The following is a 27,927-nucleotide window of genomic DNA, read 5'->3' as shown; positions in this document are numbered from 1 at the left end:
GCCTCTTGCACACTGCACGCGATTCCGATTCCGCTTTTTAATCAGTTTTTACATCCGATTCAGATTCCGATTTGCAGTGTGCAGGGAGCAAACTGCAAATCTGAATCTGATGTAAAAACTGATTAAAAAGCGGAATCTGAATCGGAATCGCGTGCAGTGTGCAAGAGGCCTAAGACTACCTAATTAGTCCAGTCACACAGCACATTTGACAAATAATCAGCTCTGAAAAATCCCTTCCCTCCCCTGCAGCACAGCCTAGTCACAGGCCCTACCTGAGACTGCTGACTGGACAGTAATGTGCAGCAGCACATGGATAAGGTTGTCATTCTGCTTTCCCCTCCTGTAATGAAGACCTCAGCATTAGATTGATAGCACTTTGCAAAGCAGTAGAGCTTGGATGACTCATCTTACATGCAGCTGCTGTAAAGACAATCATCAGTTCCTGAACAATTATTTAATCAGGCTTCACTAAATACACATGAAGGTTAGATAGGGGTGTTTTTAATATTTACCTGGAGTATATTTCAAGTGGAAAGTGACCCGATTAAAAGTGTAATAAAGTCAAATTAAGAGTCAAAAGAAACACAACCTCTGACAGGAGGATTTGTAACACCACTTATTAATGGCCTTGGCAAGATACATGCAGGTGAGCAATAAAAATACATAAATTCTTTTGTGAAAATATCACATCTCTGAGTCTGCAGATTTTGTAGCTTCAGGTGCCTTTGAGATGGCCAGTCTTTTCCATCGTCTTATCACAACTTTATATTTATCTGTGGTGGTCTTTTCTTTAATCACATCTTTAAGGATAGTTCTCATAACTGTTGTACTTGCAGTTTCACGGTCTTCATCAACAATCAGATCCAAAATGTCTCCAACTTTCACCTAGAAAAGTAGACACGTTTAAAATTAAGGATTCTACAGAGGATGGTGCTAATTTGGGGGGGTTTTCCAAGTGTCTTCAATGCAAATTATAAAATATGATATGTATATTATCTTTATAGGGGTTATTCTCAGTATGTGGTTTAATATTATGGGTTTATGTGCACACCTCAGGAATAAAAAGGTTTTCTTACAAATTATACTGTCGTATATACATTTGAGTAGAAAAAACTCCAGAAAGGGGCACCAATTTGCAAATGTAAAAATCTGTTCATTAAAATTAAGATATGGGTCCACGTGAGGATACAATCCAATATGGATACCAGATCCTCTCCCACTCTCTTGTGGTCATGCAGTATAAAATATGTATCATAAAACAATATTCATTTCCGCCCTACACGATCTCCATTTATTATGAGTGTATATCCCCTTCTCTTTCAGGGCATATATATATTTGTTCCCCCCTCCACATGCACGAGTATCACACAACTCACATACAATGGAGCCACCTGATCCTGCAAATAACAAAGAAAAAACTTTCTTATATATAAAAATTGTTTCCACCGCCAAGCAGGCATTTCTTCACGTACTTCATAAAATACAGTTCAGTGACTGTTTTTCAATAAGATTGCGAATAACTCATTAGGGGCACTCACAAGTATTGCAATTTTCCCCCGGTCATGTCCTCCATAGTTACTCACGCGTCCTCTAGTTGTTTCAAGATTTTTCTATGCGGGCTCCAGCCGGTAGCCTCGCACTAGGTCCCCCACTTGTCACAGTAAAGCCGTCTAAAATTAAACAACTTGGCACCAGCAACAACATAAAAGGAGATGAAGGTTTCTAGTAATCGATATCTATGGCGTTCATTTTCATTAGGTATTTTTTAATACAAGTACAGTCCCTTTTCTGAACTGCTACATGGCCCAAGAGGACTAATTAACAGCTCGTAATCAATCCTTTTGTGGAGAAGCATGCACTTTCTCACGATTCTTCCACTTAAAAGGTGACCCCCTAGTGTAGATGTCCAGCATCACTGTCTGTTTTAATGGCCAAAAACTGATAGACATGGCACTAAGGAGTTTCAGTGAAGAATCTGTGTGAGCAATGAGTGCTTCATCCGGTTTAATTGGGTGCTGAACACAGCCACACCACAACTACCTAAGTGCCAAACTGTCAGCACTGAAACTCCAACCTTACCAAAACTCCAAGATCACACAGCAGCCAGTTTAGTCTCAGTTCTGTTCCCTTATGTACCCAGTGGTTTTGGTGCAGGTTGCAGATGCTCAAGTGTTTTGGTGCAGGTTTAAGTGGTTCTTACGGTTCAGGACTATAGAACTGGCCTTCATTAGGTGATGACAGTTATGACAGAGGATTCTGCTCCTCTGCATTGGTTACTCTGAATCATCGACTGTAAATAGACATATTTAGAGTGCCTCATGAGAGTGAAGAATTCTTTTCTCTGCAATTCATTCCACAGCTGCAACAGGAGAAGCAGATTGCACAATGTAAACTTTGTGCAGGAAACTTCAGAACTTTGTAAAGGAAACTCTGATCCACTTATAAGGTGCTATGATGTGCTTATTATTAATAGATTTTAAGGTTTTGTATATGGCCAAACCCCCCCCCAAAAGTTTTGTTAGCTGATAAATGTAACTGATGCATAAACAAAATAGATGCATAAAGGCCGTACCGTTCTACTTTTCTTCCACAGCTTCTCTCCATTGAGACGCAACTTGCCATCATAAAATGCCTCTTCCACTTTACTAGTAAATAAATAAAAAAGAAATTAAAAAAATGCATTAAAATGGTACGCATTCATCCTGAGTATACAAAAATAAATAAATAAAGGCTAAAGAATACAAAGCAGCACCACACACCTGAATCGGAGGGGATATAATGAGACATTACTCTACATGGAGTACAGAATTTTTAGGCAAGTTGTATTTTTGAGGAATAATTTTATTATTGAACAACAACCATGTTCTCAATGAACCCAAAAAACTCATTAATATCAAAGCTGAATATTTTTGAAAGTAGTTTTTAGTTTTAGCTATTTTAGGGGGATATCTGTGTGTGCAGGTGACTATTACTGTGCATAATTATTAGGCAACTTAACAAAAAAACAAATATATACCGATTTCAATTATTTATTTTTACCAGTGAAACCAATATAACATCTCAACATTCACAAATATACATTTCTGACATTCAAAAACAAAACAAAAACAAATCAGTGACCAATATAGCCACCTTTCTTTGCAAGGACACTCAAAAGCCTGTCATCCATGGATTCTGTCAGTGGTTTGATCTGTTCACCATCAACATTGCATGCAGCAGCAACCACAGCCCCCCAGACACTGTTCAGAGAGGTGTACTGTTTTCCCTCCTTGTAAATCTCACATTTTATGATGGATCACAAGTTCTCAATGGGGTTCATTCAGATCAGGTGAACAAAGAGGCCATGTAATTAGTTTTACTTCTTTTATACCCTTTCTTGCCAGCCACGCTGTGGAGTACTTGGACGCGTGTGATGGATATTGTCCTGCATGAAAATCATGTTTTTCTTGAAGGATGCAGACTCCTTACTGTACCACTGCTTGAAGAAGGTGTCTTCCAGAAACTGGCAGTAGGACTGGGAGTTGAGCTTGACTCCATCCTCAACCCGAAAAGGCCCCACAAGCTCATCTTTGATGATACCAGCCCAAACCAGTACTCCACCTCCACCTTGCTGGCGTCTGAATCGGACTGGAGCTCTCTGCCCTTTACCAATCCAGCCACGGGCCCATCCATCTGGCCCATCAAGACTCACTCTCATTTCATCAGTCCATAAAACCTTAGAAAAATCAGTCATGAGATATTTCTTGGCCCAATCTTGACGTTTCAGCTTGTGTGTCTTGTTCAGTGGTGGTCGTCTTTCAGCCTTTCTTACCTTGGCCATGTCTCTGAGTATTAAACACCTTGTGCTTTTGGGCACTCCAGTGATGTTGCAGCTCTGAAATATGGCCAAACTGGTGGCAAGTGGCATCTTGGCAGCTGCACGCTTGACTTTTCTCAGTTCATGGGCAGTTATTTTGCGCCTTGGTTTTTCCACATGCTTCTTGCGACCCTGTTGACTATTTTGAATGAAACGCTTGATTGTTCGATGATCACGCTTCAGAAGCTTTGCAATTTTAAGTGTGCTGCATCCCTTTGCAAGATATCTCACTATTTTTGACTTTTCTGAGTCTGTCAAGTCCTTCTTTTGACCCATTTTGCCAAAGGAAAGGAAGTTGCCTAATAATTATGCACACCTGATATAGGGTGTTGATGTCATTAGACCACACCCCTTCTCATTACAGAGATGCACATCACCTAATATGCTTAATTGGTAGTAGGCTTTCGAGCCTATACAGCTTGGAGTAAAGGCTCATACACACATCAGACTATAGTCTTTGGAAAATGAAAGATCACAGACCAATCTTACCACCCTTCATGTAGTATGAGAGCCATACTCTACACAGTCTTTTCTATGGAGCTGAACTCCACATCAGAAAAAAATCTTTGCAAGATGCTGCACACACAGATGCTGTACAGACACAAAAGATCAGTATCTGCAAAAGATCTGTTCCTGCCAAAAATTCATTCCTGCAAATCGCAATGATAGTCTATGAGATCTGCAGATCATCATACACACATGATTTAACTGACATTCATCTGCAGATCAAGCAATCATCCGCAGATCTGAAAATCCATCCTGGTGGATCTGATCTGCAGATGAATGTCAGTTAAATCATGTGTGTATGATGATCTGCAGATATCATAGACTATCATTGCGATTTGCAGGAATGAATTTTTGGCAGGAACAGATCTTTTGCAGATACTGATCTTTTGTGTCTGTACAGCATCTGTGTGTGCAGCATCTTGCAAAGATTTCTGTCTGATGGGGAGTTCAGCTCCATAGAAAAGACTGTGTAGAGTATGGCTCTCATACTACATGGAATGGAGTAAATTTGGTCTGTGATCTTTCATTTTCAAAAGACTATGGTCTGATGTGTGTATGAGGCCTTAGACAACATGCATAAAGAGGATGATGTGGTCAAAATACTCATTTGCCTAATAATTCTGCACTTGGAGACACCTACCCACCGTCCGCAACATGACAGCGCCACAGATACCATCCAACTGAATGCAGGCAGGGAGTTCAGAGACTGAAGCCTGACTGGGCGTCTATCACTTACACACTTAGGATAATTTTATAAAAGGGTTTAGCGTTTGCATGAGGTACTCTATTGCTGGGAATACACTATGGGGTTTTTGGGGGCAGATTTACTTTCCGAATGTTTTTCTGATCGATTTGCATTCACTTCTATCAGAAAATCGATCAGAAAAAATGATAAAAATCAGATTGGACCAGTTGGAAATTATTTATCGAGCCATCTATGTGCCAAAAAACTCATTGTGTATAACCAGCATTAATCCTTTCAAGGTCCTCATAGATGGCAGTTTCGCCGTCTAACAGTCTCCTAGTGGCAGAGTCATTCAAGCGGGGATGCACGTGCATTGGTGCGCATGATCCCCTGCAATCTACGCCCTCAGGACTTAATGCCAATTGGCGCTACGTGGACCTGGGGGAGCCGCCATGTTCACGCCTATCGGCATGAGTCGTTAGGTAGTTAAAGCACTCCTGAATTGAGAGGGATTTGGAGACTGACATTTATTTCCTTTTAAACAGATCAATCCCTCTGTGATCTAAATCAGAGAGGGATCGAATCCCCCCCCCCCTCTCTGATCTAAATCAGAGAGGGATCAAATCTCCCCACCCCCCTCCATACACTGCACAGATTGTCAATAGATTTCACCATGAAATATATTGAAAATCTATCAAACTGCAGCGTTGCACTGTTCCATACATTGCAAAGCTATGGGCCATCGATCGATATAACAACATTTTCTGTCCGGTCATAAAAATGAAGCACTTTTTTATTACATTATTTTCATTAAGTTATATTTGGTCCACATGCAATCTGCTGTAACCACGCCCTCATTTTTCTGCAGTGTGCATGTTGCAGGCTGCATATTTTTCTTTTCTCAGCTGTACCCTCTAGTCTAGGGCAGTGATCTGCAAACTTGGCTCTCCAGCTGTTAAGGAACTACAAGTCCCACAATGCATTTGCCTTTATGAATCATGCCTGTGGATGTCAGACTCCTGCAATGCATTGTGGGACTTGTAGTTCCTTAAAGAGAACCAGAGATTAAGTAAAGTAAAGCTTTTATACATACCTGGGGCTTCCTCCAGCGCCATACGCGCGGATCGCTCCCACTCCGTCGTCCTCCGCTGCCTGTATCCGCCGGTACAGGGTCCCGTAGCTTCGGCCAGCCGGCGGCAGCATGCGGCCAATTGTCCGCATCACAGGGGCTCCTCCCATACCCGTACGGCTCCACGCATGTGTAAGGGTATGGAGGGAGCCCCTGTGCATGCGGACAATTGGCCGCGTCCGCCGGAAGTGACGGGACCCGGTACTGCTAATAGAGGAAGTGGAGGATGGCGGCGTGAAAGCGATCCGGGCTTATGGGGCTGGAGGAAGCCCCAGGTATGTATGAAATCTTTTTTCATTTTCCCTCTCTGGCCGTCTCTGGTTCCCTTTAACAGCTGGAGAGCCAAGTTTACAGATCACTGGTCTAGGGAACATGACAACTACACTTATTATATGTCACATGGTTTAATGTAATTTGGGACATGTTTTACATCACTAAATATAAACAGGTGTAGAGTACTTATGTGCAAACAGAAAAAGTTGCATTTAATTTTGCTAGTTCCTTCCCCCGACAATCTCATGAACAGTGAACCTGCTCTTGGTCTAAAGTTTTGAGGACCCCTGCCCTACAGTAATGTGTTACTAAAGGTGCCAATAAACACTTCAATTTATAGCAAATAACTTTAAAAAAAAATATTTAATTGATCGACAGCATTAACCTTTTGGCAGCCGTACCAAAGTTATCTCATGTAAATAACTTAGGGCAGCAATGCCCCAGCTGGCTGTACTCTGTTTGCCTGCCAATGTAGCCCCGTTCACAGCTCAGACATGTTCCAGTTGGACAGGGGTATGCATGTGCTGCTCACTTCCACACCCTCAGACTGCTTTCACAAATGGCTGTGCAGAGCAGCTGCGGCCTAGAGCGTCCTGGGCATGTGTAGTTCAGAAACATTAGTAACCGTGCTTGCACTCAGCAGTGGCTGCTGCACACAGCTGTGTGGTGCATGCACAAAGAGATTGCGCGGAGTGGACAGAACGGGGACTACAGTGGCAGCACGGAGCAGAGAGTGGCCACAATAAGAGGCCACCAATTGCCTGATTACATAAAGAATATGTTGGTATCCGTAACCTTTACATTTTTTTCCCCCTTACTTTAACCACTTAACCACTGCCACGCTTATCTACGCCCCTTTAAAATTCACCTGAGACAAAGGGGCGTAGATAGGCAACTCCTGTTTATTTTCCTGCTGTGCGCGGGCACCCGCTGGTCCGTGATTGGCTGATGTGAACATGTGTTCACAAAGCCAATGACAGTGCTCATTCATGCAGAATGTGTGTAAACATTGTATCAGTCACTATGCTGTTACAGTTTCTGAGATCACTCGTGAGAGGATCTCAGATAACTAACACAGCATTAGTGATGGTTTTTTTTTAAATGAAATTATACCCCCATTAAGCCCATTAACCCTTGCCTCCCTGAAATGTTAAAATTGCTGTGGTTTTTAGGTGAAAAACCCTGTGGTTGAGAAGTGGTTAAAGCTTATTCTTAGTGCTCTATTCCTTTTGTGGTGTTTATTCATTAAGTGAATGTCATCTGAGATAATAAAGCAGCATTTTTGTGTTCAGGTAACATTATATAGGAGGCTGGCATGGTGCCACGTGTTATATAGGGGAGATGTATAATTGACAGCATAATGTGTGCAATAAAAGTCCTTTGGCAAGTGCAGTAATAAGAGCTTGTGACTTTAATGGACTGACTATAGCAGCCATGTACATCACCCAACGGATGCTCTACTGGCCAACCATACCAAAAGCAGCGATTCCATGCCAACACCGCAAATCAATAAACAGAGCCACAAATAGTAAAACGTAACTTTTTCCGAACGTGAGGTAGGATCAGAGAAGCCTCTGGATCATCCAGATGCTTCCCTCTGCTAAGGTATCCAAGTTGTCTATTTTTTCTGGCACATCATTGTTTTAAAGGACACCCGAGGCAAAAATAAACGAATGAAACAAACAATTGTATTTATCTTCCTTCTCCTAAAAATGACTTAAGATATTCCACAGCTTTATTTTATGTTTAAATCTAGTTTTTAAGTTTTAACTGTTTTATTGTTTTTGCTCAATGACACATTCATTGAAGTAGGCCAGAGCTAAAAATATATGAACCATTGACGCTTTTTACCTCTTTCCTGCTCTCAGAAGCCATTTTCTGCTTGGAAAGTGTTTTATAGTTGGGATTTCTTATCAGTGAGGGTCAGGACTGAGTTAGCTACTTAGATACCTGATATTTAACTCTTTCAGGCAGAGAAAGAGAAGAAAAAGGAACACATACTCATGTCACATCGGGTATCCTTTAAGACAGGTTAAAGGTAATCACCACAAATACTGTAAGTACATGCAGTATAGCTTAATGAATACTGCCCATACCCATTACGTGGTATGTATCATCACATTGAAGGTTTACATGGTAACTTACTGTCGTGATAAGTCTAATCCAGCAGTGAAAATGACATCAAAACGAAATGATTGTACAGCTTTTTCTACATCTTTATAGTCCTTGGGTATGGTGGGATCTTCCTCTGGTTCATCTTCATAATCACTGATATCTTCTGGATCAACCTCTTCATCTTCATCTTCATTCTCTTCCTCTTCAGTAGAACCTGGTTTGTTCCTTTTTTGACTTTTCTTGCTCTTATGTCTCACACTGCTATATACAGAGGTATTTCCTGATAGAGCATCCAAAAAATGACTAGGGTTCGCTTGAAACAAGGCATTGGCTGGCAGTCTGTAGTCTGTTAAAGATTTTGAGAGATGTCTTTGATGTTTCCAACAAGTGCTGCATTGAGGAGTGTGTGTAATAAAATGTGTTTTCTGACAGATCCTTGAATAGATGTGCAGCTTACTGAAGGCCCTGAAGAACAGTCCGACTCCAGTCATTGCATAGCCTGTCAAAACAACAACAAAACTGTATTTCAGTCTAAGCATTCACATATGTGAATTTAATATAATACTGATTCTGCAACAAAATTTCCCATTTAAACATTAATACTGCTCCGTTAAAAATGTCTAATGTTGTATAGTCACCTACACAGATCGTACAGACCTATGCTCAGAGCTTTATAAACAGTGCTACTGTAGATGAAAACAAAAAAATTGTGTTCAGCTGTTTATCCCATTTACATTGTGTTATTGGTGTCCTCTTTTCAATCCCATGCACTCTTTTAGTGCCACCTACCCTGGGCACCCTCATAGTGTTCCCAGGCTGGTGGTGGTACCCACCTCCCTCATGCAGAGATCAACATTAGAAGCATGTTGGGCACATTTCTTATTTCAGCTATTGCAGTGCTCTCATGTCTGCCTTCAAGCCAGGCTCCTCTAAGGTGTGTAATGGGTCTCTGCCTGATGACATCAAACATACATTACTGGAGGAGACCAACTGAAGTACTGTATAAGTCACAGGAGAACTGCAGTCAGAAAGGCAAGATGCTACTTATCTAACAATGCTTTAGTTATGCCAATCTCTGCATGTGGACAGGGTCCCAGATAGTCCTCTTAAAGTACACCTGAACTGAGAGGTATATGGAGGCTGCTATATGTATTTTCTTTTAGACAATACTAGTTGTCTGGGGTCCTGCTGATCGTTCATGCATCAGTAATGATTGAATCCCACAACTGAAACACACATGTGGCTAATCCAGTCAGACTTCAGTCAAACATCTGATCTACATGCTTGTTCAGGGTCTATGGTTCAGGGCTCTTTCACATCTAGAACGTGTGCAGGAGCTGTTCTCCTGCACGCATTATATGCCCTGCGGCATGTCGTCGGGATGTAGTGGTGCGACGCAATCAGCGGAGGTAGTAATTCACCCGACAGGAAACCGCCGGCTCCCGACGATAAAAAGCTCCCGAGTGCGTCGAACCGCAACGCACCAAAATGCAGTGTCGGATGTGAATGCAAAGTTTTGACTTTGAGTTAAACCACAGAAAACGGGCTTTGGTGTGAAAGAGCCCTCAAAGCATTAGAGGCAGGGGATCAGCAGGACAGCCAGGCAATTTGCATTGTTTAAAAGGAAATAAATATTACAGCCTCCATAGCCCTCTCAGTTCAGGTGTGCTTTATCATTGGACACAAACTCTTGTACAGGACACGAGTTTTTATTCCACACATAAGTTGCTTCGAAATTCACTGCTGCTGTGTTGTTTTTTTTTTATTTAGCCAGATCAAACTGTAATCAGTAGCTGTGAATACTCTGTCGAGATCTCTGCCAGCTCACTCCTCATAAAAACTGAGGCTTAAGGCCCGTACACATAGGGCTGACTGATGTTACCCGTTGGGGATCGGGACGCGATCACCCTGGCTACATTGCTGGGCCGAGCTGTACAGGCGCAGAGTCAGCTGTATAGGGAGGGCGGAGGAACGACGGAGTGGTGCAGACATGACGTCACGCGGCAGGCTGGGTGACTGGCATGCACAAAGCAATCGGTTGTTTCTCAGCTGAGTTGATCATGGGCGGTTTGCTAGCCGAGCGTCGGTTCCTCATCAGGGGCTACTGTACACACGCCGCAGCCGACTTTAAAGTGGGCCCAAATTAAAAATACAAGATTTCAGAAATAAAATTATTTTCTAAATTATAACAACAAATAGCAGCCTTTTTCAGGTACATGATGACAAATATAAAATATTTTACATTTATTGGTGGAACCCCTCCCTTCCTTTCATATTGCCGGGACAGAATCCGGCAAACTGCTGGAGTAGATGGCGTCCGGCAAAGGAGGAATTGCTAATGGCTGCCAGCCTGCCACCTGTATAACCCTAGTTGAGAAAAGAGAAGGGTGAATAGCATGCACTGAAATGCTCATAGGCTTCAAGGAGTGTTTGGTTTGGGTCCGCTTTAATCACGCGTGTGTACGGAGCTTTAACCCTTTCAGCGTGAAAGCAGTGCAAGGTCAAATTACTAGTTTCTGAAAACATGTTATAAGGCCTTTCCAGCAATGTAATTGAAATGTGTACACAAGACAAGGCTTCCAATGCAGTCAGCCAAAGTGTCATACTTTCAATGGAGGAAAAAACTATTTCGGCCAAGACAACTGCACATTGAGAGGTCAAATGTATTGCAGATTTTTACCTCTGTCGTAGGGCTGAATAATTCATATTTGCCATAATTAATAAAGCCTAATTACCTCTATTTTTTCATACTCAGTCTTAGGGCCCGTTTCCACTAGCCATCGCACGGCGGCACTTCCGGGTCTGCGGGTACTCAGACGAATCCCAGAAGCCGTGCCATGCATGGCTATGGGATTCGCTGCCTCCCGCACGAAAACTGATGGCAATGTCGGCCGAAACGCTAGGGCAAACGATTCGGGCCGGCGGCGCCATTATTTCCTGTGGCAGAGTTTCCCCACGCGATTTGCCTGCGGGGAAACTCTGCAGATTCGGTTCGGTTTCTGCGCTAGTGGAAACGAGCCCTTGAAGGGGAACTTTAGCAAAAAGGGGGAAAAAATAAAAGTGAAAAGTTAAAAAAAATGAGAGATCAAGAAATTATTGATATTCACCATGTAATTCGTTCAAGTTGTTTAAGCCACAATAAGCCTGTAAGAAGTCACCTTTACTACTGGCAGACAAGAAAAAAAAAAAAAAACTAGACAGCACCAAATGCCATTATTTATATCCACGTCCACTCACAATCCAATAGGCTAAAGGGCTTTTTTTTTTAATTGATATACATATGCACAGATACTGGTTGCTTGGCAGTTACAAACAGTTATTTCCCACAATGCAACGAGGTTCACAGACAGGACCTTGTTCCTGGCATCACACTGTGGGAAGGGTATCATCACAATATCAGCCATACAGACCCCCCTGATGATCTATTCATCTATTCTAGAAAATGTAAAGATTTCTCATGGGAAAGGGGGGATGAAGTTAAATCCTTGGTTACAGTTCGGTTAACATCCTCGTTGTAGTAGAACACAGTTAGGCTGAATGATGTCTGCCTCTTCTTCACAGACTTCCCCTGTGGTATGATAATTGCCACCCAACCTGCAGTGCCAGTCTTCCTGTGTGGCTATTGCTGGGCGGGTTGGATGAAGTGACAACAAGCTCGACTAGTTTCACAACAGAATTGTGTAAACACAATCAGATGCAGTAAAGCTCAATGAGTGTTCCAATGCTTTACAATTCAAAATTTTCAGGAACAATATTAAGGGTCCAAAAGGAATGACATTCATTAGTTTGCTAATCATGCAGCAACTGCTCAGGGGTGTATTTTCTCTGGCACTGAGATGTATGTGGATTTCAACAACAACAAAAAATGTCCAATAACCTTCAACAACTTATGGAAATAGTTGCGTTTTATATTTCTGTGCAGTGTGCAAGAGACAGAAGGAGAGTTCATGCAGCAGATGGCAATGAAAGTTGAACTACATTGCAATGTAACCCCATAGGGAACAGTTCTCCAATCACAGCACCCTCTACTACTTGAAGCATGGTAATTGGCTTAACAATAAGGGTGTAGTTATTAAAGAGACTCCGTAACAAAAATTTAATCCAGTTTTCTTCCATCCTACAAGTTCCAAAATCTATTCTAATGTGCTCTGGCTTACTGCAGCACGTTCTACTATCACCATCTCTGTAATAAATCAACTTATCTCTCTCTTGTCAGACTTGTCAGCCTGTGTCTGGAAGGCTGCCAAGTTCTTCAGTGTTGTGGTTCTGTGATGCATCTCCCCCCTCCAGGCCCCTCTCTGCACACTGCCTGTGTGTTATTTAGATTAGTGCAGCTTCTCTCTGCTCTATTATCTTTTACAAGCTGGATAAATCCTCCTCTGAGCTGGCTGGGCTTTCACATACTGAGGAATTACATACAGGCAGAGCTGTCTGCACTCTGCAGGAAGAAACAGCCTGACACTTCAGTGGAAGATAGCTGCAGGGGGAAAGAAACACACAATGATCTCTTGAGATTCAAAAGGAAGGGTGTATACAGCCTGCTTGTGTATGGATGTATTTTCTATGTGTGGACATACTGTACATCAACCTACTTCCTGTTTTGGTGGCCATTTTGTTTGTTTATAAACAAACTTTTTAAAACTGTTTTTAACCACTTTCAATGCGGCGAGGAGTGGCGAAATTGTGTCAGAGGGTAATAGGAGATGTCCCCTAACGCACTGGTATGTTTACCTTTGTGCGATTTTAACAATACAGATTCTCTTTAAAACAACTTATCTGAAACCTAAAAGTTTGACAGGGGGCTGTCCACCCAATCAATCACCTGCTGGGTCACCACAGGTAGACTAGTATCCTTTTGTGTACCTGAAAAAACTGAAATTAACACTCTAATGAGCAGCTGACTGTCATAGGTAAAAGAGCAACTATACTCAGTCAACACAATGGCACATTCTGATTTGTCAAACCCAACTGATCTTGGTGTTGGCAAAAGTACAACCTAGAAGCCGAGCCATTCTCCTCCCAGCTCTGCTTATATGATACAACCCATACATTTTCCTGGCAAATTCAATTACCCTAATCCACATGTGTCGAACTCCAGGCCTGGAGGGCCAGATCCATGCCAGTGTTTAGGATGGACTGAGAAAGAAAGGAATGTGTTCTACACCTTTCCTGATTCAGGCCCATCAATTCATTTGAGCTGTATCAAAAATGTGTGAGGATCTCGGCCCTTGTAGGACCAGCACTAATCAAATCTGCTCAAAATGTATCCCCAACATGCCCAACCAATCGTAATTTTAATCAATTTTCAGCCAAAATCTAAACTATCAATAAGAAACTTAATTTATTTGGGGGGCAGGAGCTGCAGTAGATCAACGGTCCATCGTGTTGCACTACATGAAAAAAGTGCAACGATGTGGTTCAATTAATTTTCAGCAGATCTCAGCATAATCTGTGTGCAGTGTGTAGAAGGAATAGATTCATATCAGAAAGGGATCCATCTATTTTGCTACATCAGGAAGCAGTCTGCTAGTGTTTGGCTAGCCGGCTCTACCCACTTTCCCCTCGTCACTTTACAAACCACCAAGAGAAAAGTGGGCATGGATTTATGTCACTGTTGGGCAGAGTATGACTCTCTTCGTCAAGTTCTGAACGCCTGCAGGGACAGTTAAGCTTGCCAGGAGTTTGCCAGGTGACAGACCCGTTTATTTGGGTGGGGCGAGGCAGGTCACCGCTCAGGTCACAGTTCTGGAGGGGGGGGGGGGAACAGTGGGTGCAGAGGTAGGAGAGGAGGATGCAGAGCGCAGCGGAGCGATTAATTCACCTTTATGGCTGGGACAAGGCACACGCAATACTTCCATCTTCCTCTTCGGGACCCTGGTTTTCATAGCTGCAGGACTCTAGTCATCACGTGGCCTGCAATGACGGTTTACGTAATGACTGGTGTCCTGCAGCTATGGAAACCAGGACGCCAAAGAGGAAACCGGAAGAATAGCGTGTGCCTAGTCCCGGCCAGGAGGGCGAGTTACTCACTCCGGTGCTCTGGCTGCCTATAAAGGCCATCATTCATAAAGCATTTCCGCATGCGGAAATGCTTAAAACAGCTGACTTTACCGACCACTTAGCAAAGTCAGCATTCATAAAGGCTCTTTCCGCATGAAAAAAATGACACTACCAAGCAGAGTGATAAATCACCGCCTTGTGCGGTGATTATCGGTACAAATGTAACAAAATGTTAATTCATAAAGATTTACACAAGCGGTGTGAGGTCGGGAAGTACCGCTCCCTCTGATGTGGCGATACCAATGTAAGTGAATGGAGACACACAGACCTCCCAGGCAGCTGCAGCAGAGCGGAACACGGAGAAATGTATCAACTCGGCAGCTTCCGTGTCTCTGCAAGCCTACCGCCTGCCTACCGCCAGTCTAGTTCGGGGAATCTCCGCACTGCTACCGCACATGGATACTTTTTTATCAATGCCCACCCAGAAGTCTAAAACACCGCCAGCGGTGTTTTCCCGCACTGATTCTCCATACCGACAGCACTTTCATGAATGATAGCCAATGTGGGGGGAGGCGCAGGCTGCCTGCCCATACGGTTTGTGGGGGGGGGGGGGGGGGGGGGGGGAGGTTCCGGCAGCCTATGCTGTGTGGTAAGGGCGGGCGCTGGCTGAGGGTTCACCTGCCCACTATATGTGGAGGGAGGCTCTGGCTTCCTACACTTTGCATGGGTCATCTCGCAACCTATACTTAGGGGGAAGGGGGGGGATGATGAGTGCCTATAATGTGCAGGAGGTTGTCTGGCAACCTATAATGAGGTACGAGGGTGGATGCCAATACTTTGCAGGTGTCATCCTCTGGAGAGGGGAGGGACTCTGGCTACCCATACTCGGGGTCATCTGGCTATCTATACTTGGAAGGGCATATTCTTCAACACTTGTCCTGGGAGGTATTTCACCTAGAAACTGCCCTGGCAGTTGAAATTATTATCATAATAGTATAGAAGAGGGGAGGGGAAGCAGAACTGTGAATACACTCAATCCTTACATAGGGTCATCTTCTGTTTACTAATTTTTTAGTCACTTCTTGTACAGTTTAAAGTGGACCTGAACTCTTGCACAGGACAGAAGGAAAGCATCGACAAATACACCCTGTATGTATTTACAGAGTTTAGCCTGTCTAATTCCCCCTCATCCGTGACTAATCACTACACTAATTTGATCTGATCTACTTTGTCAGCTCTGTGATTTCCTCTGTCACTGCTAATTTGTAAACAAGATGTTAACCCTATGCCTGCTTCCATTAAAACAGGATTTATTGCAGATTTGTATCCTCTGTAACAAATAAATGTTTTTTCTTTAAAGGTTATTATGCTGTTAACGTATCATTTAGAACAGAGAGGAAATTCTGGGTTCAGGTCCACTTTAAAATCCTTGCAAATGTACACAGTTCACTATTTTCAGCGGTCTAGGAACACGCCACGCTTGTATGATAAACCCAACCCAGACATGCATACTGTAGTGTAGGTAGATACACATGCGCATAGGCTCATTCAGCAGCAAAAAATAGCAACGAGCTCTCAGCACTGCAGAGACTTCCATAGACAGTAACAAGGGGCAGTAGCGTCCGCATTCGTCTGCGCAAGCCATGCGGCTGTAAGATACTAATAATAAACACGTGCAGAACTAAACACTGTGGTGACACAGCATGGACTCTGCCCATTCCTGCCTGTCAGCTTACCTTGCAGTAGCACAGGAGCCCCTTACACGCGCTCAAGTATTGACCTCAATACTACTCTACACGCCAAGCCTCGCTCTGAATATTCTTTCCTCTTCCGTTAGTGCTGGGCTTCCTACTACAAGTGAAGGACAGTGTGCGCCATCTATTGATTGTCATTGGTACAACTTCATCTCAAACCTCCAACGGTTGTCTTGCGTCACGCCGAACAGATAGATCACCATGTAATAATTACTTCTGTGGAGTTTGCAGTCTTATCAAACTAAATCATAACGGCCAACAGCTCGTGTTCTAGGGACAGAGTCTATTTTAGAACCACATTTTCCTGTTCCTTTCTAGTCCCTGGATGAGAGCACCAGGAACTATTAAATTAAAGGAGCGCCTCAATTAAAGTGGTTATTGCAGTTCATTATTGTATATCTGAACTCTCTTCTGTATAAGGGCTGGTTCAGACGGACGTTCGTAGGCATCGCATTCGTTGGCATCGCGGCAGCATTGCGTTCGGGCTTTCAGCAGTGTTCGCGTTGCGTTCGGATGCAATCGGCGTTTTTCTTCCCCTAGGGGGACATTACCTGCCACGGTTAACCGCCCCTGGAAGCTACATGTAGCTTCCAGGGGCTCCTTGAAAGCCAGGGAAAATCGGGACCCGAACGCCGCGTTCGTGTAAACGCGCGTGAAAGCTTGGTACAAACGCTCCCATTCACTTGAATGGGAGCGTTTAACGCAAAGCACCGAACGCTGGCGGTAAATGCTCTGCAAGCGTCCGTCTGAACCAGCCCTTTTACAGAAGTAGCCATCAGTTGTGCTATGGTGCCCAAAGCCACATGCGGCCTGATGTGCGTTGCCAGTGTCGGACTGGGAGCTGGAAAAGCTGAGGAAATCCACTTGCTGGCCAAGCAGCAGTAATCAATACAATAATACAATACAATAACATTTCTATAGCGCTTTTCTCCCATAGGACTCAAAGCGCTTAGGCTCTCTCAGATTCAGTAATTAGTAGGATGAAGTATTCACACAACAAAAGTTATATTTCTGCAAATGCCAAACTGAACTGGTGTGTTTTCAGTCTGGATTTAAACACGTCCAGGGATGGGGCTGTCCTGATCTGTTGAGGTAAGGAGTTCCAAAACGTAGGGGCAGCATGACAGAAGGCTCTGGGACCAAAAGTTTCCAAGTGGACTCTGGGTATGACTAGATTATTAGAACCTGTGGATCTGAGAATGCGGGGATTGCTACGCAGCTGTAACATATCTTTCATGTATCCAGGGCCTAGATTATTCAGGGATTTAAATGTCAGTAGGCCGATCTTGAATAGGACCCTCCATTCTATAGGTAGCCAGTGAAGGGAATGCAGGACTGGCGTTATGTGGCAGTGACGGGGTTGGTTGGTTAGCAGTCTGGCAGCAGTATTCTGTATCAGCTGTAGGCGGTACAAGGCCTTTTTTTGGAAGGCCAGTGTAGAGAGCATTGCAGTAGTCCAGTCGGGATGTGATGAAGGCGTGGACTAAGGTTGGCAGATCTTCTGGGGGTATGAGGTGCTTGATTTTTGCAATGTTCTTCAGGTGAAAATAGGATGATTTCACCACAGCAGAGATTTGAGTTCTGAAGTTTAAATCCCCATCAATTAGAACTCCCAGGCTACGCACATGATCAGAGCTGCGTAGATCCGTGCCTCCTATTCCCAGTGGTGAAGACTGCAAGTTAAGTTGTTTTGTTATCATGCTCTGCCCTCCAATCAGAAGGACTTCAGTTTTGTCCGCATTTAGTTTCAGCCAGTTGTCATTCATCCATTGCTGTAGTTCACGTAAGTAGGCGTTGCTGCTCATAGTGAAGACTTGCTGTCGATTTCTATTGGGAGTGATAACACAGGGTTACTGCTGCTTGGCCAGCAGGTGGATTTCCTCAGTTTTTCCACCTTCCAGTCCGACACTGTGTTGCCAATGGCAGCAAAATGGGGGTTCGCGTCATGGGTCTGGTTATTTCTGCGCCAGCGCTTAGCCGGATTTGGACACCTTCATAGAGAGTATTGTCCACTGTGTAATTTGGGCGCCAGGCCATAGCTGAACTTCAGATTAAGCGGCCACTGGAAAAATAAGCTAATCAGTGAGGAAATATATTTGTTATATTCCTCTAGATTAACTAGCGCAAGGAGAGACGTCTTTTGGCTTCTCTCTGTGCCCAAATTAATCACCATGCGGCCAATCCATACGAACACATGGAGACGCAAGGCGCTCCCCTAAAGTGCAGGATAGCGGCCGCAGGACTCGGGAGCGACAAGTGGCTCACCTCTCCGGACTCTGCAGTCTCCATGTTTTCCCGTCTCCATGACTACTGTGCTAGAGGGCACTCTAATCATAGAGATGAGGATGTCTAGAGAAGATAGATCGTTGGTGGAGTCCAGAGAGGGTCACTTGTTGCTCTAGAGCAGGGTTCCCCAAACGTTTTGGGTCGAGGGCCGGGTCAACATACTTCAGACTGCTGGGGGGCCGGAGTATACATAAAATGATGTAGAAGTGTTTGCGGGCCAGACAGTGAAGCATACCTAGGTGACAACCTGCAGTCCATCCAATTGGACAGCTGTGTCACCTGATGTGGAATTTGATTGGAAACCAGTGAAATTACTGCTTTCTGGCTTCCATGTGGATGGGTGGTGCCAGCACTGCTATTCTATATGTGGACCACCAATATTTAAAGATGCAGCTGACCGAATCTATAAGTGATACATTTGCTGTGTGGGGGGCCGGTAAAAAAGCCTCAGGGGGCCACATTCGGCCCGCAGGCCTTAGTTTGAGGACCACTGCTCTAGAGGCCCACTGCCGCTATTCTGCACTTTGAGGGGGGCTCCAAATGGCTACCAATACAAGAGTCCTTGTGACTACCTATACGGGGGAAGTGCTACTTCTGGCTACCTATAGTGGGTCCTTCTGGTTAACTAAAGGGTGGGGGTCTACATCTGGCTACTTATACAGTGGGGGCTACATTTGGTATGCGCAGGGCCGGCCTTAGGTTTCACAGCGCCCTGAGCGTAACCAGATTTTGGTGCCCCCCCCCATATAGTCAGATCCCCTTTAGGGCTCGTTCACACTGGAGGCGCTTTTGGACTTTTTAAATGCTGGCAATTTTTTTAAATGGCCCTGAAATCGCTTGTGCAATGATTCTCTATGAGACAGTTCTTTTCCAATCTGCTCAGAGAAACGCTGCATGGACCATTTTTCAGAAACAAAGAGATCACCTCACCTCGGGAATAACCAACAATAAGTCGGCCAGCCGGTGCTCAGTGTCATGCAGGTCCACCACACCTGCAAACAAACAGGCAAACACGAAAGGAAGACACGGCACTCAAGAGCTGTGTGCAGCAACAAGCTGTATTGAAGCAGGCAGTGCACTACATGTTTCGGGCGGAGCCCTTCATCAGGTGTAACGCCCCCCCATCAACACAGGCAATTTATACCCACCCCCAGGAAGTGACAATATTCAAAACAGAACAACATCAAGACCAGGGAACTACACACCAGTGTCTACCCTGGAAAAACCTGAAAATAAACACTAGAGTACAGTTATACATTACATCGCTTATTCCTTATATATATTCCTGTTTACTCGGTTGACCAATTTGATTGGGAAGTTGAATTTTATAGATTCATGAGATCATTGAAACTCAAAATGTGGTTCAAGGATTCTCCACGTGAGGAGAGAGGTGTACTGTTTAAAAAGAGCTCTTGGATGCCAGATCTACAGAATGAATCATTGAAAATGTTTGAACATATAATATTACATGAAGTTGGCAGGCTATGGTCACATGATTGCAAGTATAGAAATCTGTCAGCACAGGAACGGTTAGCCTTGAAGTCCTTAAAAGAAAATAATGATATTTTTGTTTCTAAAGCCGACAAAGGTGGTGCAGTAGTGATCCAGGATAAGGCTAAGTATGTGGCTGAGGCTCGTCGTCAGCTCTCTATACCAGGCCATTATCAAAGGATTGAGTATGATCCAACTTCTGAAATAAAGGCTAAGGTTGATTTGCTGATCAGACAAGGAATTGAGGATGACTTGTTTGACGGTAAAATGGCGGATTTCTTAACCACTGAACATCCGCAAACGCCTATTTTATACTTATTGCCAAAGGTGCATAAGGATTTGTGTAATCCTCCGGGACGACCAATAGTGTCGGGTGTGGGCTCGGTCTTACACCCGATCGCTAAGTTCGTAGATACCTATTTGCAACCACTGGTTGGTGGGGTGGGCTCATGCTTAAAGGACACTAATGATCTGTTGATGAGACTGTCTGATCTGGGAGCTGTCCCCGATGATTTATTGCTCTGTACATTAGACGTCCAAAATTTATTCACCTCTATTCCCCATCATGAATGTATACGGTGCATTGAGAGCAGGTTGTTGGAGACTGACATATCTAATCGCATGGTATATTACTTGTTGGATTGTCTTGAATTGGTACTTGGCTGCAATAACTTTAGATTCAACAAAGATTTTTTCATTCAGCTGCAGGGTACCAGCATGGGTTCTCCGGTAGGTCCCTCTTTAGCCAATCTTTTTGTGGCTGATCTTGAAAAGCAGCTGTTTGTTGACAACGATGAGTATGCTCGAGATATTCTCGCCTACTATCGATTTGTCGATGACATTTTAATCTTGTGGCGTGGATCACAGGAGAGGTTCGACTCTATGCTTTGCGCAGCCAATGCCTCACATCCAACAATTAAGTTCACTGCTGAGTGTTCTGATGGTGTGGTGAATTACTTGGATGTCTCTATTCTTAAAGAGGATGGTTTTCTGGTGACTAAGTTGTTCTCTAAACCAACAGAGCGTAATAATCTCCTTAGGACGGACAGTTTCCATGCCGGCTGTATTAAGAAGGGGATTCCAAAAGGCCAATTTTTGAGGGCGAGACGGATCTGTTCGTCCTTAGGAGATTATGATAAGTCATCCGCAAGGCTGATTGATAAACTGGGGGTCAAGGGGTATGACCGGGACTCTTTGAAAAAGATCAGCTTAGAGGTGAGATGTCTTGACAGAGAAAGATTAATCAGACAAGCTAGCAGAAAGTCTTCAGCTAAGTCTAGCAAGCGGATCCCGTTTGTAACTACTTATTGTCACCAGTCAGAGCAGATTAGGAGTGTTATACGCAAGCATTGGCCGATCCTACAGCTAGATAGTGAGTATGGAGAATTATTTGCACAACCACCATTGTTTGCGTACAAGAAAGGGAAGTCAATTCGTGATCTTGTGTGTAACTCTGATATTATTGTTGACAAACGCGACGTGGCGACTCCAAGTCGACGTGGTACGTTCCCGTGTTTGGAGTGTAATTGCTGTAGTTCAATTATCAGAGGCAATTCGATTTCGCACCCGCGTACAGGTAAAAAAATGTTCATCACTAACCGCTACTATTGTTATACACCATTTGTCGTGTATGGTCTGAAGTGTCCTTGCGGTTTGGTCTACGTCGGGAAGACCAGACGTATGGCGAAATGCAGGATACAGCAGCACCGACAAGCGATCACGAATTTGGCTGCTGGGAAATCACAGTATGATACGCCTGTTGCAAGGCATTTTTTACAGATGGGTCATTCTGTAACTCAGTTGCGATGGTTTATCATGGATGCTATTCCACCTCTTACTAGAGGAGGGAATAGAGATAAGTTGCTTTTACAAAGGGAAGCAAAATGGATTTGGAGATTTGATTGTATCTCCCTGAATGGCTTGAACGAAAATAATAATTTGGCCTGTTTTCTCTAACTCTCTTTTTTCAGGGTGGACTCCACAGAGGAATAATGGACTCAATTCATCATATTGATAAGTCACTGCTAATTCTCTTTCTGTAATATATATAAGGAATAAGCGATGTAATGTATAACTGTACTCTAGTGTTTATTTTCAGGTTTTTCCAGGGTAGACACTGGTGTGTAGTTCCCTGGTCTTGATGTTGTTCTGTTTTGAATATTGTCACTTCCTGGGGGTGGGTATAAATTGCCTGTGTTGATGGGGGGGCGTTACACCTGATGAAGGGCTCCGCCCGAAACATGTAGTGTACTGCCTGCTTCAATACAGCTTGTTGCTGCACACAGCTCTTGAGTGCCGTGTCTTCCTTTCATGGACCATTTTTGAGGTGATTCCGCCTCAATGGAAGGTATAGGAAAAACACAAAACGCTCACAAAATCGCTTTATGCGGCGATTGTGCTTTTAAGAATAAATAAATTGTATTTATTCTTTTCCGGATCAAAGACAAATCGCCGGGAAGTGGGAAAAAAAGCGTAAAAAAAAAACCCAACGCAAACGCAATTGTAATCATAAGTTGTAATTTGATCTCACAGATGAGATAATCTCATTTGAAAACACAGAATATTACCATTATTACTGCTTCCATGAAAGCGGGAAGTACACAGACTGCAGATTTATTGCAGGATTTGTGTATCAGCTGTAACAAAGAAATGTTTTTCTGTAAAGCTGGTTATGCTTTTAGAGCAGAGCGGAAGTTCTGAGTTCAGGTCCGCTTTTAGGCAGATCTAAAGGCAAAAGCTAGAGAGTGGAGCAGGGAAGAGGAGAGAGCAAGAAAAGAAAGAAAGGAGAGAGGGGTGGAAAGGAGAAAGATTGCTAAACAGAGGAATAAGAGAGAGAGTGCAAGAGAAGGAAGGGAAGGAGAGAAAGAGAGGGAAGTTGTGGGAGGATGGAAAGGAGATGGTAGGAAAATAGGGATGGGAGGAAAGCAGTGAATGTAAAGGGAAGAGTGACTGTGTGGCACAGGGCCGGACCGAGGCATAGGCTGGAGAGGCTCCAGCCTCAGGGCGCAGTGTAGGAGGGGGCGCAGAATTCATTCAGCTGTCATTCCTAATTGTGTTTGAAGCAGAAAGAAAATGATAAAAGGGGATACATGGCAGTGACTGCAGGCCAGATAACTAGATATTAAGGTGTTGGGGAGGTTGTGGGCCCTGTGGCCCTCTTAGTCTAATAGCAATCAGTGTGTGACGGCTGGGGTGGGAGGGATGGAGGGGTGCACTTTGCTGTCTCAGCCTTGGGTGCTGGAGGACTTTGTCCTGGCTCTGTGTGGCAGAAAGGCAGAATAGAGAGTGAGGGAGAGAAAGAAAGGAGAAAGTAAACCATGAGATGAAAGAAGATAGAGACACACAGAGCTATGGAAAGGAGAGGACAGGGAAATAGGAAAGAGAAGGGAGGACAAAAAGAGAGAGAGGATTGGGAGAGAGAGTGTTGTGGTGGGGAGGCAGGGGAGAGAAATTTAGCAACAGCAACATGAATTTAGTTTGAGTTAGCTGTACTTTGCAGGGGCAGCAGGGTTATGTCACACACAGCAGGCAGACAGCCTGCACTATAGTGTTGTCCGGATCATGAACGATTCGGATCTTTGATCCGAATCTATTTTGTAAGTCGAATCATCCGAATCATCAAAATGAACGATTCGGATCACAAAAGGGGCGGGGCCAGGAGCGACACGCCCCCTCTCAGCGGGCAGCGGAGTCCTGGAAGCAGAGCTGAGAAGGATCGCTCTGTTGGAGGGGAGGCAGCCTTGCAGGGAGACAGGTAGATGAGAGAGAGGGGGCATGGGTGCCACTGCCAGATATGTGTAGAGCACACATACTGGCTATAACGTGCTGCTGATTATAGACTGTCTGTTCCGTAGTTGTGCACAGTGATCACATTGGAAGCTTTTGGCTCAGCACAGCTCAGTAACTTTGCAGGCACTGTGATTGCAGGGCAAAATGATCCTCCTGCACTCGCTCTAAACAGCTGCACTTCACTTCTGGGAATGCTTTCTTTCACTGTGCGACGTTTCCATTCAAGGTATACAGATGAACATATAGGTGAAATACATGTAAAGCATGATTGCAGCATGTGGGTATTGTGTGCAAACATTTCTGCTCTCTGCTCGTCCCTCCTCCCTTCTCTGTCCACTCCCTGCCCTCTGTCCATCTTCTCCCCTTCTGTGTGTCCACCCCCCTTCCCTTCTCCTGTCCACAGCAGGGAAAGACCTGTCCTGCTATTCATTTCACCCCCGAATGCTTCAGTAGTAAAATGATCCGAGATTCGGATCAAAGATCCGGATCTCTTCAATGATCCGATTCGAATCATCCGGATCATTGAAAAGATCCGAACTTCTCATCTCTACTGCACTAGGGAAAAAAACAAGAGGAAGAGGAGGAAGGGAGAGGAGAGAGATGGTTAAAGCAATCACATGGGGTGTCCGCAGGACAAGGAGAATCTACCTGGCTGCAACTGAAGCAAATCAACGTATCTAAATAGGCATCAGGAGTCAGGACTCCTGCTGTCACCTTATTCAAGTATGGGCAGTCATCATCATTATCTGTGACAGGCTGCAATACAGATAGTATGGCTGCAGCAGTCACTGGACATGATGAAATCCGATGCTCTCTGCAGTGTCTGGAGATGACACACTCTGCAGCAAGTCCCGATGCCTACATAGATAAGAACACTCACCAATCTGTAAACTCACCTTCTAGCAGCCTGGCCTGGGAAATCGCAGAATGCTGCTACTTTCAAAAGCAGCCGGGAAGAAAGGGGGCATGGTGGTGCGTCCAATGTATCTGTAACGATCCGCTCAGCTGCCTGCTCAGGCAGGCAGCCTTTTGATCATTATTCAGGTCTGCATGCTGCAGGACTCTGGAAAGAAGACCTTCTGTCAGTTTTGCAGCTTGTGCTTGCTGAGGAATTTGCATACGTTGTCATGCAAATTGCCTGGCCACATTCATTGGAGGCGTGTACTATAAGTACTATGTGTGTCCCACAATGCTTCGCTGCTCATAGAGGTTTGTTCCTGCTGGACTCACCTGGAGTGTCAGCCACTGCTATCTTAGTATAGTTAATTCTTGGGGAGTGCTCCTTGCATTCCTAGTTAGTGCAGTCAGTTTGTGTATAATTTGTACTGCCTATTCTGTCTTGTCTTGTCTGTCGCGATTGCGCTGTCACCAGCGGCGGTTGATAGCAAATCGCTCTGTCTTGTTTGGATTGCACTAGCCTCTAGCGGTAGCGGCTGTGGATCCTTCTGATCTAGTTCCTGGAGTGTAAGCTGGAGCAGCGGTTGCTACCAGCTACCTCATCTGATCTGTCCTGTTTTAGATCGCACTAGCCGCTAGCGTTAGCGGCTGTGGCTCTTTCTGATCTGTGTTCCTGCTTGGATCACACTTGCTCTGGCGGAAGAGCGGTGGATCCTTTCTGCCTAGTTCCTGTTTCTCGTTTGTCTGTCTTGTCTGATATGGGCGCTTGCTGTGGCCTCGATGAGGTAACCGTTAAGCAAGCGTTCATGTTCTTTGTTTCGTGTTTGTCTGTTGATGGTTAGTTAGGCGTGCTTGTCTCTATTGTGCTTATCACGTGGAGACCGCGCATAACCGCGTGCACTGTTGCGAATGAGTGCGGTGTTCGCGGTTAGCTAGCGTTTATTATTTTCCGTATCTTCTCATTGTATGATTTGCTGTGCCTTTGCTATCCTCGTATTCTGTTCTGATCTGCCTTGTGTCACTTCTGGCAATCGCCATTCTTGGCGGTTGCGTTTCTGTTTCGCACCTGCTGTTGTGTGTGCGCGGTCGCGGGGTGGCGACTAGATTGGTGCACACACATACAACCTGTCCCTTTGCTCGTTCTCATTCGCAATCGCTTCTCTTGCGATTGCGTTCTGCGCTTCGTACAATTCCTGTCTGGCATTTGTGGAGGTACAGAGGATTGGTTCCTCTGCACTCCCCAGCGCCATCTGCCGACAGGAATTTCCCTCTACTGGTGCTTACACCAAAAGCTGGGTTCTAGTATCTTGACACGCTTGTGGAGGACCTCCGCAGTGGCAGCGCACATCTTTGCGCGCTGAACACGGAGATATCCCACAATCGTTACATTATGAGCAGCCCAACCCAAAACCCCAGTGTAGAGGGAATTTCAGATTTGTACGATTTTGCTGAGTAGGGTTCCTGTGTCTTTAAGAGTTTCAAAATATTAAATTCAGAGACGAAAGAGGATTTTCTCTCTGAATGCGTAAAACTTTGTCTGAATCCTACTTTTCAAATTACTGATCCGTCCACGTCTGCTCTCCAATTAGCTTATGTGCTTTTGAAAGACGATCTGTTTGTATGGGCTCATGAAATATTGCAAGACAATTCTTGGAATGATAATCTGTATCAGTTTCTTACATTTACATTCTCCTACTGGTTTGAGTTGCCTTGCTTGCCACCTGCCCTGTATGAGTGTGTAGTTGCTAATGAGTCAGCTGCTCTACCTACTTCATGCAAAACCATTCAGTTTGAAAATGAATGCAGTAACTATTCCCCTGTGTCTAAACAGCAGCCACCTAAAGCAGCAAGGACTAAAAGCAGGAAAAAAAGGAAGACTTCTCAGCTGAAAAATCCGTTGCCTATAGCAACTACAAATAAAAAAATTGTTTCTGTAAAGTCTGAAATTTCTCAGTCTCAGGTTTCATTACCCCAAGAAAGGGCATTTGTGGATCGTTTGATAGGCAGAATTATTTTCTATATTAAAGGAGTAAGAAAGTCTTTGCATGTTCCTGACCCCAACCCTTATGAGGGTTTCTTGGAAACCGGGTTGTTTGAACCCCCATTTGCTCCATGGGATATTGGAGCATTAATTGAGGAGTTCGAGATTGATTGGAAGGCGTTTTGCGATTTCTACATCGCAAAAAGCGCAGAGATTCTTTATGCTTGTCTTGATTCGGTGTACGCTTTGATTGACTCTGATGAGTGTGACGAATGTTTTGTGAATCCGGTGACTTATGTGTGGCAGACGATTTTGGATGAATTGCACACACACCAATCAATTGACTTCAATAAAGAGACATCGTTATCGGATGATTGTTCCTGCCTTTCTGGGGTAAAGCATGTGAGTCTAGATATTGTGCGACCTGACATGAATGGGTGCACTACTGTGGTTGATTCCTGTGCGAATCTTGAAAGATTCTCTCCTGATTGCGTGAAGTTTGAATCTATGCGATGTAATGCCTGTTTCTCAGATGTTCCTGCAGATTGTGATCAACATGAATGTGCCAGTTTTCTCAAAGATATGTGGGATCCCTTGTCATCTAAGAACAGATCTTTAAGATCTTCCATCTATGATCCTGCTATGGGAAAAATTCCTAAACTATGCAGCATCAAAAGTGAAATTAATATACCTAATAAAGTTTATTCTGTTGATGTCGCTATTTCTTCTGCAGATGAGTCTCTGTCTCACCCTGTTCACACCTGTAAGGGCCCGTTGCCTGGGGACAATTGCTCCAGTGTTTCGACCCTAGATGCCTTGCAGTCTGCTCCGCAGATCGCGGAGATTTGCGCTATGGAAGCGTCAGTTTCACAACCTAAAGCGATCTTGGATTCGCAGGTTTTGCGTTCTGGCTCCTCGGATTTGACATTGTTAGCCGAATCTAAGAGTGAGACAGCGTTCGGTTTTGCGAATCTGACTCTGAAACATCTTTGCTGGGTCCAGAGAAAGTTTCTCTGAGCCTGCCCTGTACCATGAATAACAATATGATGTCCAATCACACTGACATTTGTGAGTCCCTTTCTTGTTCTGAGGAAAGTGCTGATTCTGCACCCTGTACTCTGGATGAGTTAAGATGGCCTTGTTTAGAGTCTCCTGCAGTGTCCC

General features: G+C 44.3%; 1 protein-coding gene across 2 annotated transcripts in view; it reads right to left on the bottom strand.

The window, feature by feature from the left end:
* Positions 1 to 485: 485 nt before the first annotated feature.
* The window catches only part of LOC137503777 (mitochondrial transcription rescue factor 1-like), a 52,203-nt gene continuing 24,761 nt past the window's right edge, over positions 486 to 27,927 (bottom strand). Inside the window, exons 1-4 of one of the 2 annotated variants that reach the window (XM_068231248.1) lie at positions 16,302 to 16,383; positions 8,596 to 9,064; positions 2,573 to 2,645; positions 486 to 885 (exon numbers count right to left, since the gene is read on the bottom strand). In XM_068231248.1, coding sequence (XP_068087349.1) covers positions 685 to 885; positions 2,573 to 2,645; positions 8,596 to 9,056 — 735 coding nt within the window. In that variant the 5' untranslated portion in view covers positions 9,057 to 9,064; positions 16,302 to 16,383 and the 3' untranslated portion in view covers positions 486 to 684. Of the gene's footprint in view, positions 886 to 2,572; positions 2,646 to 8,595; positions 9,065 to 16,301; positions 16,384 to 27,927 lie in introns of those variants that run through there. The other variant, XM_068231247.1, reaches the window with a different exon arrangement.

This window comes from Hyperolius riggenbachi, chromosome 4, assembly GCF_040937935.1.
Source record: "Hyperolius riggenbachi isolate aHypRig1 chromosome 4, aHypRig1.pri, whole genome shotgun sequence".
Taxonomy (NCBI): Eukaryota; Metazoa; Chordata; class Amphibia; order Anura; family Hyperoliidae; genus Hyperolius; species Hyperolius riggenbachi.
This window is presented reverse-complemented; position numbering and strand designations above follow the sequence as displayed.